Genomic DNA, 19532 nt, shown 5'->3' on the forward strand with positions numbered 1-19532 from the left:
ATCAAGAGGTCAGGAGCACGTGAATGAAGATAAGGAGAGCACAGACAGAGATAAAGTTAGAGTTGTCAGAGATCTGATACAAAATGACAAAAATCAGGAGTGAATAGAGATGAGGTGGAAGTGGGCAGATATCAGGAGAGAATGAAAGGGATCAGAAGAGAGTAGGAAGGGATTAAGTGGACAAAGGTCAGGACAGAATGCGAATGAATCAGGAGCAAGCGAACAGTGATCAGAAGCAGGTGAGCGGGAACAGAGATTCGGAGAGAGAAAGCAATAAATAACTAAGAGAACGTTGATGAGAAGCGAGTTGTCCTATATCAGTAACAAATGCTTCCTTAGAATGAATATGCAGAAATGTGTCTAAGTACCTGACTGAGATTGAGGGGTTGCTGTTGAAAGGAATGGGCTGTTGACCTCTGTTGTCGGTAAGATGATATCGCTGAGTAACTTGCTGAAGAGTGGGTTGTATTGGATGTTGTTGTGCTGGAGTTTTTGGGCTTGTGGATCAATGAATGATGTCCTTGTGTGCCTGAAACGTAACAAGAGAATTTAAATAAAAGAAATGCCACAGTTGTACAATAAGGAGACCAGAGGCTTAATTTTCTAATGGTCATAAATCTGGACAAAATAAATTAAGTAATGCCAATCGGAAAAAAGTTTTAAACGCTAAGGTCTAACTTAAGAGACAAAACTGACAGTACAATCCATTTCGTAAGTTTCGTGAAATAAAATTCAATTATTCAACAAGGTCTTTGACTATAAATTAGACAGTGCAAGGCCAATGACCTAAGATGAACCCATTTGAGTTTAGTTTATGAGCCTGATTTATGTCTCAAGCCATTTGTAGCAATTCTAATTAACCTCCTTTAGCATTACTCACAAATCATACCTGTTTATTATGACAGACTATGTAAAGGGCAACACATTATTTAACTGCTAAGGTGGGATTATGTCCCATTAAAGCCAAAAATATTAAGAGAACAGAAATATTAATAATATTTAATAATAGAATAATAATTACTGGACAAAAGCAAGCCATTTGGCCCATTATGATTGTGCCAGCTGTCTTGAAAATTGTTTCATCTAGTACCACTCCCCTAAATATTCCCTATAACTCTGCACACATTTCCTGTCAGGTAATGATACAATTTTCTTTTGAAAGCCACAATTGAATTTGCATCCACCATACTCTCAGGCAGTGCACTCCAGATCCTTTCACTTTCTTTTCCTTTTTGCCAAATGCCTTAAATCAATATTCTCTGGTTTTTAATTCTTCCACTAATGGGAAAAGACTTTTTTTTCTTATTTATGCTGTCCACACCCTCATAATATTCCTGCGTGGCTCTTTAAAGGATTATCTAATTAGACCCATCCCCCATCATTCTCTCGATGTCCAACAAACCTTTTTTTTGAATACATATCCAATTTCCTTTTGAAAGCTGCTATAGTTCCTTGTTTCTTATCATTTAGAAAATACTCTCATTTATCTATCCTGAATCTAACCTTCCCTCAATTTCAAAACATCCACTTTAGCCATTAATAAAACTGTTAAACACAGCTCAAAGAGGGGTTCAACACATAATGGCTGAATAACACCTGCCTAATCCCACACAAGTTGCAAAGGCTACAGATGTTCATTGTCTGTGCTTATTTACCAGATTTCAGTAACAGCAAAGCACATCTCAGCAGAACTCTCCTGCGTGAGATAAGGCAGACATCTTGCCCCAAATTGCTATTTAATTATTCCTGCACAGATGTGAACATTGAATTTAGAGACACCTTTGCTGAGATGTTTCCTTGTCTTGACTCACAAAGGGGGTGTAACAGTTGGGACAATTAAAATCGAAAGATGGGTCTGTGCCCTAGAGACAGGTGGTGAGGGAGAAGTTGGACACAAATGGCCATCAATACACCCAAGTATGAACTGAACTCAATACCTAGAATGTTCTAAGACACAAGAATATGTCTTACTGCTTACTCATTAACAGCCAGAAGAGTCAATACCAGCCCTCCTCCAGTCAAAGCAATGCATTTGAGAGACATGTCTATCAAATCGGGGGCATAAGCCGGTGCTGGTGAACTGGGGTCTTCTATGACAGACTGGCATAATTAAGAAAGATAAAATAGGGACTGAAGACAAACCTGGTGCAAGGCGGTCACACCCTGCCACAATATCACTCGACTGTGTCTTGAGAGGCGGGACAATAATGGTGCGTGGGTTCCCACAGTAGTGGCTATCTGACCGTCCTTTGGCCGGGTTGCTTGCAGTGCTGCTGATGGTGTGCTGCTGTTGCATGGCATATGGGCTGTTGTTGCTCGAGGAGTCCGAGTCTGGCGAATCGTGCACTGTGACACAGCTGATGACATTTTTCCTCTGCTTTGACAGTCTGCTGCAAATAGGAAAGAAATCACCGTCAACACTGGATTGGAAGCTGAGCTTTTTAACCAGCCTACCCTTCAGCTTCCTCTTCACACACTACATTCCTGACTCTTTCTGAGGTTCAATTAGGCATAGCCAACCTCCAGGAACTTGCCTACATTTTCCATTCTTCTTATGTGATCTGTGACAGTGGGAATTCATGGAAAATTTGTCAGAATGAGGAATAACAGCTCAACTTGATCCATTCCTCACCCAAAATCCTTCACTATGCATAAATACATTATTTAGCAACAATGATAACTCTGACTTTCATTTCCAACATACTGAGCCAGTCATAGAGTCTCTCAGTTAATTGTATAGAATTTAGACTGGAACCTCCGGGTCTATATCCCATGGCAGCTGACTGAATTTATATGAATCATTAAGGAAGTTACGGCTGCATACTTCGAAAAACTCAAGTCATCTGGGAAGTCAAAATTATTTTGTGAAAGTAAAATTATGTTTAATCTATTTATTTGAGTTCTTTGAAGAAGTAATACACTATTGGAATAATGGGGGTCTGTACTGGGTCCACAATCATTTACAATTTATGTCAATGACTTAGATGAGGGGAGTGAAGCCACTGTAGTTAAATCTGCAGATGAACACAAGGATAGATAAGAAATTATGCTGTGAAAAAGACAAAACAAGGTTGCAGACCAATATAGATAGGTGAAGAGAATGAGGAAAGAAGGTGAAGCTGTACACTTTAGCAGGAAGAATAAAAAGCAAATAATATGTAAAGAGAGAATGATGGCAGAATTCTCGGGTGAAAGGAATTCAGGTGTTGTTAGTGCATCACAGAAAGTGAATATGCAGGTATAGCAAGTAATTAAGAAGGCTAATGGAATGCTATATTTTATAACAGTAGGAAATGAACATAAAGAAATGTTTTGCTTGAATGATGGACATTGATAAGGCTGCATCTCAAATAGTGTCTGCTGTTTTGGTCTCCCCATTTAGGAAGGATGTAAATGCAGTTGGAACCAGTTCCGAGGAGGTTTGCTAGATTTTTATCTGGAATTAGTCACTTGTTTAACGAGGAAAAGTTGGACAGACTGGACTTGTTTTTGAATTTTAGAAGAATGGGTGAAGGTCCTGAGCAGTCTCGACAAGGTGGATGTGAGAAGGATATTTCCTCTTGTGGATGAGTCCAGAATTAGGGTATGCTGTTTTAAAATAGTGGGTCGTCCTTATGGAAAACCTTTCTCTCAGAGAGTTGTACGCCTTTAAAAATGTCTGCCCCAGAAGGCAGTAGAAGCAGGGTCATTGAATACTTAGAAGACAGAGGTCAACAGATCCTTGTTAGTCAAGAGAATCAAAGGTTTCAGAGGTAGATGGGAATCCAGAATCTGCAACACCAACTGATCTACCATGACCTTATTAAATGGCTGAACTGATTCTAGGGGCAAAAATGGCTACTTAGTCATAGAGGAATACAGCATGGAAACAGACCCTTCAGTCCAACTCGTCCACACCGACCAGATATCTTAAATTAATCTAATCCCATTTGTCAGCACTTGGCCCATATCCCTGTAAACCCTTCCTATTCATATGCCCATCTATATGCCTTTTAACTCTGCTGCAAAATAGTCTGTTTGTAAATTCAATTACTAAAATCGGGATATAAATCTCGTAGGTGACTGTGACCACTGACATTGATTACTGTAAAAGCTCATCTGGTTCATTAATGTCCTTTAGAGAAGGAAAATACCATCATTACCCAGTCTGACCTTCAAGTGACTCCAGATTCACAACATGGTTGATTCTCAACTGCCCCATGAAATGGCCAAGCCACTGTATACAGAGAAATTAGGGAAATTCGCAACAAATGCAAGGCTAGTCAGTGACATACATATCCCATGCCATAATAAAGAAAAAAATACCGATCAGGGTTACATCAATAATTTAGTTGTGCATTGGATACATTTTGGCAACGCAGGTGATAAAATTTTGCAGTTCCATAAAATTGATTACTTAAACTGACACTCAGCTTTAAGTTAAATACTGAGGTAACCAATACAAAAAAAGCTGGAAAAGCTCAGCAGATCTGACACTTAATGACCTGAGTTTTGAGGAAGAGTCACTTGACCCAAAATGTTAACTCTGATTTCTCTCCACAGTTGCTGCCAGCCCTACTGAGCTTTTCCAGCGATTTATGTATTTGTTTCTGATTAACAGTATCCACAGTTCTTTTGGTTTTTATAACGTAATCTAGTATTTGTCTTATGGCTTGACTTACACATGATGTTCCACAACATGTGGCCTAAGTAGATGTGCAATAACCTAAGAAAACAGTTATGAAAATGGAAGGTAACACTTTACTATGAAGCAATTGCTTTCTTTACTGCAAAGAAAAAACAGATCAATTTCAAATTCATTTGCCAAGATCAACGTCATCAGTCAAGCTTACATTGTATGTAGAAAGGTGCGACTAATTAGTTCGGTGAGAGGAGGTAAATGGATGGGCCTTGAAGCTGTATTGGTCCCACGATAGCAAGTATAGCATTGGCAGGTTGGAACCTTGCCAATCCTTTGTAGCAGACTTTCAGTGTCCTCATGCCTGAGTCAGGTAGGTTCCCAATATTCTGGACACTAATCAACAAACGATCAGGATTGGGTTGGGCCTGGAGAGAGGCTGCCATTCTTCCCAGTTGGCTTCAGATAAACACGTGCCCTAAGATCTAAGGTGGTCCAAGCTGCTCAAAAGTAAACTTACTGCTGCATTTATTGAGTGCTCCAACTCACTCAATCTGTCAAATCTTTAGTATTTTTTTCATGTGAGATACTTAGCTAAATTCTCCCACTTTCCCAGCTCAGAAATATTCTTTTAGGCAACTATCTCATTCCTAAAAATTAATGGACTCATCTTTAACAACATTTGGCAAACATTTGACATTTTACCTACTTGCTGTAGTTATGATTTTAAAGTTTCCCTTTCAATTCCTGTCATTACTACAAATCTAGGCCCCTTTTATTTCCTCCGATCACTGACTAGTGGGAGCAATTACTCACTATTTACTCTGATCATATTACTTTGCAATTAGTAGACCTTAATCAGACCACTCCATTGCATAACCTATGCCAGTAAAAATGATCGTTTCTCAAGACTCTCTTTATAAACATTATCCTTAATTCCTGGATATAACCCAGTAAGTCCATTCTGCAGCTGTTCCATTTCTTTTATATCAATCTTATAATAAAATTATCAAAACTCTACAAGGTCTCAATTTGCCATACCCCCTCATTTGCTGTCATGTGCAAATTTCAGTGTTGGTCCCTCAATTTTGAAGTCAAAATTGGTGATGCATTCAATAAATATGAGGAGTCCCAGCATAGACATTTTTTGGATCAGCCATTACTGCTCTCCAGTTCAATGTTTTTTCTTTTAACCCTATGCTTCACCTTTTGTTTGTTAGTCTCTAACCTTAGTGTCACATTTCTTTAATTCTTTGCGCCATTATATTTGGCTTATATGGTACTTTAACAAATCCATATAGATTTTGTTTGTTAAATTTTCTTATCTATCCTCATTTTATTTCTTCAATTAATACTACAAGTTTCACTTGTGTTTTAGCAATCTATGTTGCCCTCACTAGTTCACTTTGCTTTGAATTAATTCTAAATGGCTTGTGATTTCTTGGTTTGTTGTATTTTTGTTTTGAAGAGAGGAATCACTTTCCAACTTGGGATAATTTTGCTTCCCACAATTACAGTGTGTGCCATTTCTGCGTGGCTTGTCCTGTATATTATGGGTATAACCTTCTTTCCTGGTGTGAGGTTTGGTTTTATCTGGGTTAATTTGCACTTCTGTTAACATATTACAATCTCAACCCTTAGGAAATCTCTCTGCCTTGCTTTCTCTTGCTACAATAAGTTGAAAATTTGATCGGTGCTCTAGTAATGTTCTCTATTAGTAATGAATTCCAAATGTAGTTACCGGCACAAACTCTATTCAAAACACTTTCAATGAACAGTGTTGCTTGAGCCAAAGTCCTCATTTGTACTATTAGTGCTAATGAAGCTGGTAAAGAATTAAACAGATACCACTGAGATAGTGGTTAGAATGTGAAATTCATTTTTAGATGCATAGATGCATCTAAAACAAAACTAGAGAAGTACTTGACAGTGTCAGGAATAGAAGGATTCTTCATAAAGCAAAAAGAAGAGTGGTTGCTGGAGGTACTTGTAAAACCTAAATCCATAGATCAGTGGACCAAATATCTTGTTTCTTTTTTTTTAATTCAATGTACTTTTACATAATAGTGCCTCCTATCTCTTCACCTGTTGGGGACTCGTTTGTGTTCCTCCTCTTCATCAGTGTCACTGCTGATGGTGATGACACTGACAGCTGGGCTAGGCGTGTCAGGAATAACTATGGTCTGCCTCTGGTGCTCATGGGTTGTGCTGGTGGCCTCCCCCCAGCCACATGTTAAGGTGCTGCAGGCTGGACTGTCCTGCACCACAGCACACCTCGGCGGGGTATTCTCCTTCACACGTTTCGAGCGCTGAGGGGAGTGGGAATTGAAGCTTCGGGTGGAGGAGACTTCGTAGGTTGACATATTCCTGCGAAAAAGGAGCAGAAACATTACGATGACATGCATGGAATGAAAAAGTCAACATTTCTGTATGCTTATACTGTCAGAAGAAAAAAACTGTTCTTACAGAAGGCCTTGAAAACCATTTGATCCTGTAATTATGTCTAATTTGAATTTGATTTCCTTTCCACTTTTCCTCCTAAAGGCACTGACTCATGTTGGCACACAGTTCCACAGCTGTTGACTCCTGTCTAGCATCTCAGTCAATTGCTCACTCTTCATGCTTGCACCTAAATCTGAAAGGCTCCACGATAATGATGATCGTCATAACTGAGCCTGAACCTTATAACCACAGGTAGAGACTTTCCAGCAGGAAGGAGGTGGGATCCAATGAACAATAAACAAGAACGGGATATATGGTTGATTTTCTTCTATCTCCTTTTTTCAGAGGTATTTAGGCAAACCACATTCCCGTTACGTTCAGTTAACTCAGCACAAACTGGAGAGTAAAACTCACAGTTCTGATCTGTTCTATTTTATCTTAGTAAATTCTAATTATTTTGCTCTCCCCCACTACCCTTCAAACAAGAAAATTACATGCACTTTGTTGAAATAATTGTTGAGAATGTCACAATTTAAGCAACAAACATTTAGACATGACATGAGTTCAATAACTCAGAATTAATCATCCCACAACGCACAGAGTTTTAACTCTGTGAGCCTCCAGAAGTATTTCGCCATTGTCAATTTTAAAGATGGCACTCCCACCATCTGCTCCCTCAGAGCTTGGTTATCCAGCTGGGAAAAATCAGAGGAAATCCCAAATAGTCATCAAATAAACAATGTTAATAGATTGGGCCTGCCAAAAATGTAGTTTTCTCTCTCACTATATAAGTGTAACCTGTAATGTTTTCTGGACAATGGTGTATAAGATTCTAGTGGGCGTGTTTTATGCCTAGTTGAAACATATTGTGATAATTTTAGCATGCTTGGGAGGTTCAGGTGAATTTGGGCCAATGTTTTCAGAACTCTCACTATGGTGTTTCATGTCTGTTGTTGATTAATTGATATAGCCTGCTTCATATAATTAATCGACAACTCCAGTACCATTACTGAGTATATATATTCTGAGTACCATATATATGGCGATCATAATGGAACTTGCTTTTTTCCTCAATTCAATTTATAAACTTCTAAAAACAGAGCAGATTGAACTAAGATATCCTATAATTTTGGTTTTCATTTTCAATATTAATAGTGTAAGGTTGTGATTTCAAGTCCCATTTAGGCCAAGGCACCCAATGGAGTCTGAAGTTCAAGTGCTGGAGGAAAATGCCATCCTCTGCAAATTGGGTGCCATGTTTCAGAGGTATTGAGGTAAACAGCATTGCTGTTAGGCTCAGTTAACTCAGTACAGACTGGAGAGTAAACATGAAAGTTCTAATCTGTTCTATTTTCTGTCAGTAGATTCTAATTATTTTGCTCTTACCCCAATACCCTCCAAACATGAAAAGTAATTGCACATCGTTAAAATGGCACAGTTTAAGCAACAAATGTTAAGACGTTTATATAGTATAATAGTGATTATATTTCTGAAGTTCTTTGTCAGCTGTAAACCACTTTGGGATAGAGTGAGGTCATAAATGGTATTTCATTTCTTCATCAAAAGAAACATCGGTTAGACTATGTGGTTACACTCCTGCCTTCATGGTATCTAGCTTGAGGCAGAAGTGTCTGTGTGCAAATCAACCTGTATTTTGGTTCTGGAATAGCAAACCCAAATGTACACCATCACTTTGAGGTTTTTTTCACCCTTCTACAATAATGACAGTATACTTTAACTGACCCATTCTACGCACCTAACAGTGGACTGCTGTTGCTTGTTCTTCTTTGAGGTGGAGCTTGATGTGGGTTGCTGTCTCATTACATGAGCGACGCCAATGTTCAAAGGCTGAGCAGATGGCAAGGTCACATGACTCGCCAGGAGGGCCGGCTGCTGCATGATGGTATTGTAATGGCTGGTGTGCGGATGGGTGTTCCTGAGCCAAACAAAAATAAGTTTAAGGATACTTACTCAGCACAAACCATCAGTGTGTGTTTCACTACTTACAAGTACAGTACTCATCTTGTTTCCAGAATTTTTCTCACTACAAAACTTTACAGCTTAGATTTAATTCCAAGGAAAAGGAAGGAACGGTGTGTCTTTTCAGTAAGGGTTCCAGTTGCAAATGATATATTTCAAGTTGCAGTTTCATACATTTCAAGGCATGAAATATATTGAGCAGAATTTGCAATTAGACTTCAAAGGAATGGTATTGACAGGTGACATATTCTCTTTCCAATTCTTATTTAAGCAACCAATTGACGACAATCCATCTTGACCTCTGTTGACATCTACAGTATGAGTGACTAGAACTGCATTAAACCATTCTGATTTGTATGACCAGCAAGTGACAAACCTCTGAGTAGGAAAAAGGGGGATAGAGTGACCAGGTCTCTGCGGAGTTAAGTTGGATCCATTGTTACCTGCTTGGATAGCATTTTTGGTTATCCAACAGTGAAATACACCAGGGATATGAGTGGTGACGGATTGGCCGGACCAGTGATGTCACCTGAAGCATTACAATATGCTGTACAGGCATATGAAGAAAGGAGCGAAACAATCTGCGTATGATTTGCCAACTCCCAAGCACACTTTCCCAGCACATAACATTGCATTAGCAGCAGGGATTTGTCCTATTCAGCTGCAAATAATCCTGTGTCAACAGAGCTGGCCAACACTTTGTGTTAGTAAATGCTGTGATCTAAAGAGCTTAGATTTCAGTGCATCCTTTGGTGGAGAATCTTCGGAACACTGTTTGCCTTGTCCTCAAGATTAAGGTAATGAAGCTATATCGTACAGGAATTCTGGTTAGGAGCCGGATGTCAATCTAGGTTAAATACCTGATTAGCTGAAACTTTATTGCTGGAACAGCACAGCAGGTCAGGCAGCATCTAGGGAACAGAAGATTCGACGTTTCGGGCACATGCCCTTCTTCAGGAAGGCAGAGAGCTTCTTCAAGGAAGGCATCCTTGTAAGAGGATTCGCAGTAGGTTGAAATCTTCGAGGAGAAAGTGAGGTCTGCAGACGCTGGAGATCAAAGCTGAAACTTTATTGCTGGAACAGCACAGCAGGTCAGGCAGCATCTAGTATTGCTGGAACAGCACAGCAGGTCAGGCAGCATCTAGTATTGCTGGAACAGCTGCCTGACCTGCTGTGCTGTTCCAGCAATAAAGTTTCAGCTTTGATCTCCAGCGTCTGCAGACCTCACTTTCTCCTCGAAGATTTCAACCTACTGCGAATCCTCTTACAAGGATGCCTTCCTTGAAGAAGCTCTCTGCCTTCCTGAAGAAGGGCATGTGCCCGAAACGTCGAATCTTCTGTTCCCTAGATGCTGCCTGACCTGCTGTGCTGTTCCAGCAATAAAGTTTCAGCTTTGATCTCCAGCGTCTAAATACCTGATTAACCAACACAAAGTTTGAGCAGGCTACAAATGATGATGATGTCAATTAGGCCATTACATGGTGTCACAAGCACACCAGGCCAAGTCATCCAGCGGCTTTGTGCAACCAAATAGTTTCTGATTGCGCTTCATAACCTTCTCCCATCCAGGAGGAAACTGACAGAAAATGAAGTGATAGAATTAAGATAATGTAGATGCTGAAAATCTGAAATGAGAACAGAAAACACTAGAGAAACTCAGCAGGTCTGGCAGTTCTCTGTGGAGGGACCGAATCCAAAACGTTCCCACTGTTTCTCTCTCCAAAGAGAAAATTAAGCCATTTCATTTCAGTTGACTAGAGTGGTTGAACCTACCTCCAGTCTGCCAGTTGCTGGGCCCCTGCCATTGTCTCTGGAAGAACAGTAGCATGTTGCATTGAAGTGTGAGCTGCCACTCCTGTTAGCTGCTGCCAGGCTGGAGGCAAAAGGATCTGCTGGGTACCACCAGGCCAAGCCTGCTACAAGGAAGAAAAGCAAAATAAGGAATGCTCGTGAGGTTAACATCCACCACCAATGCAACTTCACTTTCTCTATCTTGTCCCCCTCGTGCCCAGTTTTATTCCAAAATAATTTCCAAGTTTTGATTGAATCCATTAAGTGAACATTAGCACAACGTTGGAAATCTGTGATAATCGTTTTGGTAAAAGGTCTCCAAACAAAAACCTTACATTTGTAATTAAATATTTACGGTATGTTTTAAGTACTTTCATTATAGATTTTAAAAGGACTAATTTTAACAAGCTCTCGATCTTTTCAATGCTTCCACGTCAGTAGGATTTTTAAACCCAGTCCTCTTCCGACTGCTATTCTTCAGGTCTAAATGAAGAAGACTATCCATCCTGGGAATTAAATACAGAACAGTTTCACCTTCCTAATTTAGCGAACATGAACAAAAGCATCAAATTGTCCCATCAACCAGTTTTACTAAAAATATATTAATTTCTTAAGTCATTCTGTACTGCCACTTTCCTTGACTTGTTCAAAAACAATTCTACTGACACCAATGACAAAACAGTACAAAAATCCTCCATGTAGAGAAATTCACCTGACTTCTGTCATTACACAAAGGTTTTTCTTATTATTGTGTGGGATGCAGGCATCATTGGCAAGGCCTGCATTTATTGCCATCCCTCTTTGCCCTTGAACAGATTGACTTTCTAGACCATTTCAGAGGGCATTAGGAGTCAACCATAATTTTCTAAGAGTAGAGTCAGACCGAGGTAAGGATGGCAGATTTTCTTTCAGAGACTATTAGTGAAATAGATGTTGCAACAATTGACAAAGGTTATATGATTACCATTCACTAAACTCAAGTCCTCAGAGCATTAGCCTGGGGTTTTGGATTACTAGTCCAGTGACATTGCCACTATGCTACTACATCCTCATTAAATCAATGCCCATACATTACTGACTACCTAAGCAATGGAAACAGTCTTTCCATATTCACTCAGCTAATACCCTGCAATATGTTTGGTCTTTGCTTAAATATTTTCTTTTGTTTCTCCAGTGTAGCGGAGAAGGACCCTTTAACCTAAGTTCCCTCTCATAATAATGGTTTACCATATCTAGCATCATCATTCTAACAAACCTATTCTCTATGGTGATACAAGAGAATGTAAAAGATCCATGGTGCTATTCAAAGAAGAGCAAATGAATTGTCTCCTACATTCAGGCCAAAATTTTTCATTCATTCAGAAAAAAAAATACACAGTATCTCATCAATATTATTCATTTTGTAGGAACTTAAGACCATAAGGCATAGGAGCAGAAGTTAGGCCATTCAGCCCATCGAGTCTGCTCTGCCATTCAATCATGGCTGATAAGTTTCTCAACCCCATACTCCCACTTTCTACCAAAACTTACTTGGCATAAATTGGCTGTGCTTTTCCTAAATTACAGCAGTGACTACTTTCATTACATGGGGTGTCCCGAAGTCATGTAAATGCTACATCCACGGTCCCATAGAGATCAGTGGACAGTGGGAGCTCTGTCAAATATTTGACTTCACCCTCGCTGAGAGGTACAAAGCATATTGCAGCAGTCACTGAACCATGAGTTCAGTTGACACAAACCACCTCAGCAGAGGCTAAGGGATGAATTTTGGCTACTGAAGCAGCCATTTGTTGTGTTCAGCTCAATTTAGGAGATTGCCAAGGCAACACCAGTAAAAACTATAATGTGCACTGTTCACTCTGGGCAGTGCTTGCAGGTGGCTTGTTGACCCCAGAAGAAAAGTGTAGGCAGCCACAAGGGAGGTGGAGCATGGGCGAGGGTGGAGGTATTAACTAGGAAGCCAATCTCAGTTCAAGTTGCTTTAGGGGTTATTAGGCTTTCTAACCTACACATCTTGCCAGGTGCACTGACTCCTCCTTCCCTGCATAGTAGCATAAGCCCCTTCACCCACTTCTATGGCTACTGAAACCTTCCATGCCAAATGATATTCCTCACCTACCCTCCTATGGTACCTTATATTCAATGTACCAATTTAATACCAGTTTATAGCTTCGGCCAGCCTTATAGTTTCCAATGTCTTCCATATTTTTCATGTACAGTCCCCAGAAGCCATGTGGAGATGAAAAAATAAATTTTAACAACCTAACACAGTTTTTACTTTTAGGGTTTTAATACTGAAAAGCTCCTATTCACAAAATCTATTTAAAGTTTTTAAATCTTAAAATGGTTAGTTTCTTATAAAAGTAAACAAATTTCTATTCAGATTTCACACCAAACAAAAGTAATGCTTTAACTGTCTCTTTTAACTGTCAGTTAATCACTAAACTCAGAACACCACAGTGAGATGACTGTAGTTTTTTTGAAATTTGCAATGATACATCATAGTCCATGGTGAAACGCCAAGAAAAAGGTTTAATAAAATACATAATCAGATGCTACATTTTCCCTCTAACTTACAGCTGTCAATCAAAGTGGTCCAGCAGAGGCTTTTTGAAACTTTGAAGCTTCAGCTTTTTCCAAGTTTAAAGAACAAGGCATTTTTTTAAAAAGTCAAATCATGACAGTATTGCGAAACGTAAATGTCGTCCAACAGCATTTACATCTACTCCATCAATTCATGACTCCCCACAATGCTGATTCAGACCCTTGCCAAAGCTATAATGGTGTCTGTTTGAACTCAGCTGAGTACGGGTTTGTGTGTGAATCATGTCCCATCCATTTCCTTTGCTGGCAAAATTTGGATCTGGCCAATAGATTTAGAAATGTGTTGCTGGAAAAGCGCAGCAGGTCAGGCAGCATCCAGGGAACAGGAGAATCGACGTTTCGGGCATAAGCCCTTCTTCAGGAAATGGGCTTATGCCCAAAACGTCGATTCTCCTGTTCCCTGGATGCTGCCTGACCTGCTGCGCTTTTCCAGCAACACATTTTCAGCTCTGATCTCCAGCAACTGCAGACCTCACTTTCTCCTCAATAGATTTAGAAGTCCGGGAAGACATCCCAAGTCCATGAAAATCTGTCCCTGAAAATCAACAAGAAATCTTCTGTGTTTCACTGACCATTGTCTATGCTGAGTGTGCCATGAGGGTTTGTTGAAATACAACACCTTAATCATTCCAACTACCTGTGTCAGTAGGCCAGGCTGGATCTGAAGAGGCTGAGCTCCTGGAGCCTGTGTAACAATTGGAAGAGCATTCTCCATTCGGACAGAGTACCCAGCATGCTTGGTCGGAGAAGCCTGCAATCCTATTGGCATCAATGAGAGAGCATTTGAGATGCAAGAATAAAAATAAAGAATGGCCTGTGCGAAGCAGACAAGTTCTGTCAAGATTTGATACACACTATTTTCAAAAGCAATCATCCCACCAGATTCCAACAGCAACAGACACTCTCCAGTGCACTGCCCTTTTTGATATCCAAGTAACATGCCATTTGACCTTGAGATCATCTCAGTTCAGTCTAATCCTGTTCTCATTCAGAATTCATAATCTTTTCAGCAAGTGGGCAGAAATGGGACCTCAGTCTAATCCCTCTGTTAATCATTATTGCTAGTTCCTCAATCTAACTGCAGAACATTTGCTGCATGGAAATGGAATATTCAGCAGCTTAGGTTATACTGTCTTGAACATCCTCCCATCTTACTTAATCTTACTCCACCATCATATCCTCTATTCCTTTTTCCATCATGCATTTATTGGAGTTACTCATAAATATGTTCTTGACATTCACCTCAACTACTCCTTGCGATACCAAGTTTCACATGCTGATCATTGTATTGGTAAATCAGTTAAACTTGAATGTTCTACTGGATTCTTTAGTGACTTTCTTATATTCATGGCCCTTCCTTTTGAACTCCACCCCAAGTGAAGTTCATGTCTACAATATCAAAGCCCTCCATAATATGTATGATGCCATTCAGGTCACCATTCAGTCTTTCCTTTTTTCACAAAAAGAGGACCAGCCTGTTAGATCTTTATTGTAACACCTCCTTTACCCATAGATGCATAGGCCAGGTATTAATCTCAGCACTGCCTTGGTCTGCTGAATGCTAAGTAGGCTGAAGAATCTTGCTATGGGGATTGGGACAGCAATAGGAGAAACTACTTTCAGTACTATAGGAAATAGTGCCAGGTGTTTAAGCTACAAAGCTGTGAAGTTGCCAAAGCAGCAGGGGAAAAACACCAAGCCAAACAAAACACATCTCACCTTGAAATCCAGGTGGACACACAATCAAGGCTTGCTGGAAGGGATCAGGACGAGCACACAGCTGCGAAGCTCCCGTCTGCAGTGGCATGCTCCTTTGGGCAACAGCTGCCATGGATGCTGCTGAAGGCTGGTAAAGTGCAGATTGGTAGTTAAGTAAGGAGACATCAGGGTTGGCAAGGGAAAGGGTGGCACTTGTGGATGTGGGAGCCAGGCTGTTGGCCTAAAGGTATGATAGGATTTAACACAAATAACAGGAGATGGTAAGCAAGGTTGTTTGGGGAGGAGAAATTAAAACAAAGAAAACACAAAATCTCAATTAGAACAATTTGATTTCCTGCAGCTTGAGATATTAAGTCTAAAATGTGCATTTTTTTAAAAAAAAATGTGCAGAGCAGATCATTTATACATCATGAATATCTCATCTGGTTTGAAATCAAATTGTTGGAGGCTTATTTTGGAAGAGCAATGCATGTTCAGAAAATCCTCAGTTTTGTTACCTGACAAACCTTGTGTGACAGCATATTTATCAAAATACAGTTGAAAATGCTTGCTTACTCTGGAATACATCTTTCTAGATGTATCTAAAGCAATAATTATCTCTAAATATAAAACAAGAAGCAAATATATAACTTTCCAGTAAGTCAGTAATGTGTGGAGTTGACTTTCACAAATTATCTATATACATACATATCAGAAACTGGAGTAGGCCATTCAGCTCTTTGACCTTGCTCTGCTATTCAATAAGATTGTGGCTGATCTGATTGTAATCTCAATCAGCATTCCTGCCTGTCTACTCATATCTTTTCACCATCCCCTCTTGCTTACCAAGAATTGACCCACCACTACCTTAATGAATCTGCTTCCGCCACCCTTTCAGGAAGAGCATTACAAAACTTGTGGATCAAAAAAAAATCCAGTTTTTGTTGTTAAAAGAGCAACCCCTGAATTTTAAAGAGACTTCTAGTTATAAATTCTCCCACAAGAGGAAACATCCTCTCTGCGTCTACCCTGTGAAGACCCTTCAAGATCACTTAATGTTTATATCAAGTTATTCCAGTGGATACAAGCCTAGTGTGTCCAACCTTTCCTCATGAGACAACCTGCCTATTTTACACAACTAGTCATAAAAACCTTCTCTGAACTGCTCTGCTGCAAAAGCAGCAGTTCTCATGAGGTAACCAATACTGAGCACAGTACTTCACCAGGTTCCTGTATAACTGAAATAAAATCTCCCTACTTTTGATGTCAATTCCCCTTGTGATAAATGATAACACTTTAGGATCAAAAAAATTTTGCAACCTTACTCTAAACATTTAGCACAGACTAGCAATGGGTTAAAGTCTGTTACTGTATAATACTTGGGTATAGTACTAGTGGGTACAGAACTGTCACTGTCACATTCAAGTAGATTAATGGGTACAGGTCAGCCATTATATAATGCTGGGTCACACAACTGGTGAATTCATGTCTTTCACTCTATAATACTAGAGTACTGTACAGGTGGATTCACGTCTGTCACTCTACTGGGGTACACTAGTGAACATCGGTCTATTACTATATAATACTGGGATACAGCAGTAGTGGCTATAGGTCTGTCACTATATAATACCGGGGTGTCGTACTGATGGCTGTAGGTCTGTCACTGCATATTACTGGAGTACAGTACTGGACGTTGCAGGTCTGTCACTGTATATTAGTGGGGTACGATAATGGTGCTTGTAGGTCTGTCACTGTATATTACTGGGGTACAGTACTGGTGCCTGCCGGGCTATCACTGTATATTACTGGGGTACAACTACTGGAAATAGTAAGGCATCTTTGAGGTGCTTCAAGGAAAAAATAAAGGAGTGTACCTATACACTGACAATGATTTATTGCGCGAGAAGGATACTACCCAATTGCATAAAATAGAAGAACGTTACAACCTTGTGAAGAAAACTTCAACTCATTAAAACAGAAGAGAAGTCGGAGCACAGGCAACAAACTGAAGTTTTCCTAAGATTCCATGATTAATGTACATCTGAGGGAAAATTTCCAAATTTCAAACTGGGTTGATATCAGTGTTGTAAATGTACTGGAACAGCTTGGCTGAGGGTGCAGATAGTGCATATTTTCAGTACTATTGTCAGGAGAAAAAGTCTTAATGGCATCCAGTGGCTTCCTTGATCTCACATGGGGTGGATCAAATTGACTAACTTCCCAAGAATGGAAATCGCTCAAACTCAATCAGAACCTGGAACGAACTCCGCCCCAGAAGGGCAGGCAGTTGACGGATCCTTCTGACTGAATCCGATGGCGCTACCCGGCCTCGACGTCTCAAAGTTGGTATGAACACAGGGATTTGCTCCCTTCCAAAATTGGAGCACTTCCCACAGTGGAAAATCATTCAAACTTGGTCAGAACCCAGAACGCACACTGCCCCAGAAGGGCAGACCATTTGCAGATTGCGCACATTTTCAATACTATTGTCAGGAGACACAGTCTTTACAGTATCCAGTGGCTTCTGCCATTTCTTGATCTCACATGGAGTGGATCAAACTGGCTAACTTCCCACGGATGGAAATTGCTCAAATTCGGTCAGAACCTGGAACGCACTCCTTCCCAGTAGGGCAGGCGTTGGCAGATCCTCTGGACTGAATCTGCTGGCGCTACCCGGCCTCGATGTCTCAAAAATGGTTTGAAGACACCAATTCGCTCCCTTCCCAAATTGAAGCACATCCCACAGTGGAAAATCGCTCAAACTTGGTCAGAACCAGAAATGCACTCCGCCCCAGAAGGGCAGACCATTTTCAGATCCTCCGGACCGAATCAGACAGCGCTACCCTGCCTTGAAGTCTCAAAGTCAGTGTGCACATATATATTTGCTCCCTTCCCAAATTGGAGCACTTTCCACGGATGAAAACTGCTCAAACTCGGTCAGAACCCGGAATATACTCTGCCCCAAAAGGGCAGTCTGTTATGCTTGGCACTTCTGGCTGAACATGCTTGAAATACTTTATCCTTATTTTTCACGGTGATGACGTGGTTCCCTTATCATTGAGGTTAGGAATATTTGTCATCTCATGTAGTTGTTTAATGTTCTACCTCCATTCAGATTGGATGTGGCTGGACTGCAGAGCTTAGATCTGATCCACTGGTGAAGGATCACTTAGTTTTGTCAATTGTATGCTGCATATGGTGTTTTGCACATAGGTATTCCTGTTTTGTAGCTTCACTAGATTGATCTCTCATTTTTAGGTATGCTGGGTGCTGGTCCTGGCATGCTCTCCTGCACTTATCATTAAACTAATGTTGATCCTCTGTCTTGACAATAATCGTAGATTTGAAGATATTCTGAGCCTGGGATTGCACATTGTAGTGATATATAATTCTGCTGCTGCTGATACCCGACAGCGCCTCATGAATGCCTCATTTTGAGTAACTAGAACTGTTCAATATCAATCCAATTCAGTACATTCTCAAGTCCCACATCATGATGTAGAGGATCTTCTATGTGAATGTGCTGTGTGGTGGTCACTTTGACGGATACGGTCTTATACAGATGCATCTGCAACAGTAGATTGGTGAGGACAAGTCCCATTTTTCTCTCTTCATTTATCACTATTTGGAGGCTCAGTAATCAGCTGTGTCTGTTAGGTATTGACCAGTTCAGTCAATATTCCAGTTACTTTGTAATGGATCGCGAAGATCTTCAATCAGAGTACATTCTGTGCCATTGCCACCCTCAGAGCATACTCTAGAAGTGTCAATATTGACAATTGATTATCATTGCCCATGTTTGACCTGATGACAAGAGACCTTATGGCATCCCAAGTCAATATTGAAGACTCCTACAGCAACTCTCTCCTGACCATAAATCACTGTTCCGCCACCTCAGGGATGATGACAGCATCTTGTCTGGTAATGTATGAGTCCACAAGTATGACTATGTCAGGCTGTTGCTTCACCAGTGTATAGGATAATTCTTCCAACTCTGACGTAAGCCTCAGAGTTTAATGAGGAATAATTTGCACATTAACGAGGATTATGTTTCTCGTTGTCTTTCCCAGTGCTGGGTGGTACATCCATTTTATCGGATTTTGGCATGAATACATACAATTGATTGGCTTTCAAGGCTATTTCAGAGGCACTTAACAATCAACCACATTGCATGGATCTGCAGTCATATGAAGGCCAGATTTTCCTTCTCTAAAGGACATTAGTAGCCAGATGCATTCTTATGACAATGGTTATGGTTACCATTAGATACATCTTTAATTCCATATTTATTAACTGAATTCAAATTTCATGTATTCTGAACCTATGTCCCCAGAGCATTAGTCTGGATCTCTGGCTTACTAATTGAGTGATAATACCATTGGGTGACCTCCCAATGACC

The 19532-nt window shown here is 40.2% G+C and overlaps 1 protein-coding gene across 7 annotated transcripts in view; it reads right to left on the minus strand.

Annotated features, from left to right (window-relative positions):
- hipk2 (homeodomain interacting protein kinase 2) overlaps positions 1-19532 on the minus strand; it is a 273548-nt gene that overhangs the window by 8325 nt on the left and 245691 nt on the right. For 3 of the 7 annotated variants that reach the window (XM_043708959.2, XM_043708956.2, XM_087997507.1), the window contains 7 exons: positions 15155-15374; positions 14073-14194; positions 10814-10956; positions 8817-8996; positions 6704-6985; positions 2143-2390; positions 369-529 (listed from right to left, as the gene is read on the minus strand). In XM_043708959.2, coding sequence (XP_043564894.2) covers positions 369-529; positions 2143-2390; positions 6704-6985; positions 8817-8996; positions 10814-10956; positions 14073-14194; positions 15155-15374 — 1356 coding nt within the window. The remainder of the gene's footprint in view (positions 1-368; positions 530-2142; positions 2391-6703; positions 6986-8816; positions 8997-10813; positions 10957-14072; positions 14195-15154; positions 15375-19532) is intronic. The other 4 variants (XM_043708963.2, XM_043708961.2, XM_043708957.2 and 1 more) reach the window with 4 other exon arrangements.

Source organism: Chiloscyllium plagiosum, unplaced genomic scaffold (genome assembly GCF_037043375.1).
Source record: "Chiloscyllium plagiosum isolate Xiang-an unplaced genomic scaffold, Cpla_swu_hap1 HiC_scaffold_19, whole genome shotgun sequence".
Lineage (NCBI taxonomy): Eukaryota > Metazoa > Chordata > Chondrichthyes > Orectolobiformes > Hemiscylliidae > Chiloscyllium > Chiloscyllium plagiosum.